Source organism: Opisthorchis viverrini (assembly GCF_000715545.1).
Source record: "Opisthorchis viverrini unplaced genomic scaffold opera_v5_87, whole genome shotgun sequence".
Lineage (NCBI taxonomy): Eukaryota > Metazoa > Platyhelminthes > Trematoda > Opisthorchiida > Opisthorchiidae > Opisthorchis > Opisthorchis viverrini.
In genome coordinates, this window is record NW_008751747.1 from 235,401 (window position 1) to 237,578 (window position 2,178).

At 44.5% G+C, this 2,178-nt stretch overlaps 1 protein-coding gene across 1 annotated transcript in view; it reads right to left on the bottom strand.

Annotated features, from left to right (window-relative positions):
- Window positions 1–1,297: 1,297 nt before the first annotated feature.
- The window catches only part of T265_05046 (hypothetical protein), a gene marked incomplete at both ends in the record, with an annotated part of 22,757 nt that continues 21,876 nt past the window's right edge, over window positions 1,298–2,178 (bottom strand). Inside the window, one exon of the mRNA XM_009169957.1 lies at window positions 1,298–1,399. Coding sequence (XP_009168221.1) covers window positions 1,298–1,399 — 102 coding nt within the window. The remainder of the gene's footprint in view (window positions 1,400–2,178) is intronic.

Consider the following 2,178-nt stretch of genomic DNA (forward strand, 5'->3'; position numbering starts at 1 on the left):
GCCCACGGCGAACGAGGACTGACTTGATCGGTACTGTACTCAACAGATTGCCGATGTGAGAAATCTGTAGATGTATGTGTTAATTTTCTGGCAATGGGAACTAACGGGATCGGCCAATCCATAGAGTGTTCTCACACGTGATTCCTAAAAATTCGAATGTACCTGGGTAGATTTTCCGACTTCCTCGAGTTCGTGAAGGATTAATAGCGTGGTTGTCGTTGCAGACCCTAGGCGGAAGTTCTGAGAAATCAGTCGTCCGATTCTTCCTCTGGGATGTTTGTCCGTTACTAATCACGTAGAATCAAAACAGGAAAGGTTACCGGTACAATAATCCACTGCCTTTGGCTTTCTTATCGTTAGTGTCCTATGATCACTAGAACCACTAATGAACTAACAAATGATGACGCATTTCGTGCTGCTGTTATAGAGTTGTTTGCCTCTACTAGAGGGAATGTTTACCAGCTGCAAACAGCATGTAGTTCAGTGCCGTGTAGGACGTTTTGAATACCGTAGTCCACATTTCACACAGAAACGTCCATCGTAGTGTGTGAGTTGTCATGTCGGGTCAACCGCAGAGGGATTGTTCAGTACGGAATGATTTTTTCGTTGGTCTCAAGAAAGACATCCGTAGAACGTGTTAATCAACTGCCACACCGCATCTACTCGGTGGTGTTGATTCATCTTTGATTTATCCGTCTGCAATTTCCCATCAATCTTGTTTTAATTGAACAAAATTGTGCGCCTATCTATGGGAACCCCAAAAGGAGAGACCGGTAGGTATTTGGTTGAAGAGTGCTCAGCGACCTTATGGGTAGCAATACAATATCACGTTGCCAGTTTGGTAGGAAAAAGATTACCAAAACAGACGAAACCAAATAACGAGTCTGATTGTTAAACAAACTGACACCGTCCCGATGACTACACCTAGGCATCTGATTAAGTTGGGACTGGCTGTATGAGAACTTATTCAAAGCCGATAGGGATAAGTTTGACTATGCGTCTCTAGTCCGGGTAGAGTGAACAAGAGGAAATATTGGAATTTGAGCACTGTGGTTGAGTCGGCAGACGACCCGAAAACTGTCCCTATTGCGTTAATCGCCCGGCGAATTATTACTCGCTCTGTGAATATATCGTGAAAGCGTCTTGATGAGTCTACAAGACCTGAGTATCCGGCTAGTTTTACCTCAATTCTTTCCGCTTACACCGAACCCATGTCTTGTAGTGGTGGCAGAACACAATATGGATCAGTTGCAATTCGTTTTATTTTTGAAACTTCACACAACACAGTGCGTGTTCTTTAGGAGCAGACGGTGTGGACGGACTGGATGAGGGTTTCGGCCTCGTATCCGGCTTTGCATAGCTCCATTAAATGAACTGTATGCTGAGCTACCTCTGGGACCTAAAGAGAGATTGATAACAGGATCTCAGCTAGGAAAATAGTCTAGCGAACTGAAGATTCACCACAGAGGTTTGGACCAATGACTAAGAATGCTATCAAAGGAACACGAATGTGTGTTCACACAAGATTTCTCCCAACGCACACCAACAAAATTCAGCATTCCCGAGGAAAAGTGACAACTATGCTAAAGAGTAGGGAAGATTATCAGTGAGGCACACTGAAGGTCGAGCGGATACTGGGCTGGAGATTAGAAAAATTTACGTACGTGCGGTGTTGGCGAGTATCAGCATATCTGAATTTCGGACATTTCGAATCCTCTTGATAAAAACTCCACTGCTTGCAGAGAACACGCAGATGAGTAAAACTATGTGAACTCCACGAAACAAAATACGTAGTACTACTATGACCGGTTTCGCCCGTCTTTGGGCTCAGCAGGTGGTCGCAGTCAACGAGTTCCCGTCAACCTCATATTCTACTTGAACCGAAATTACACAGATTTTGACCACTGCTCCTAAGACAAGAGAAACAAATGAATCCGGGTGAACCTCGCCAATGAGGCACAACTACATAAGGTTGACGAGAACTCAGGAAGTGCGCCTATCTGATGAGCCCCGACCATGACAAAACTGGTCGTGAGCTGACCAAAACCTTTCGGCATCCGTTTAAATAGTCCAGTTGTGACTGCTGATACTGCTCTGCAAATATTGGGGTATTGGAAATAATGACAAACGTCAAAGTCAAAACTGGACGCTGGTTGCAACAGCTTTCAATCGATCGTG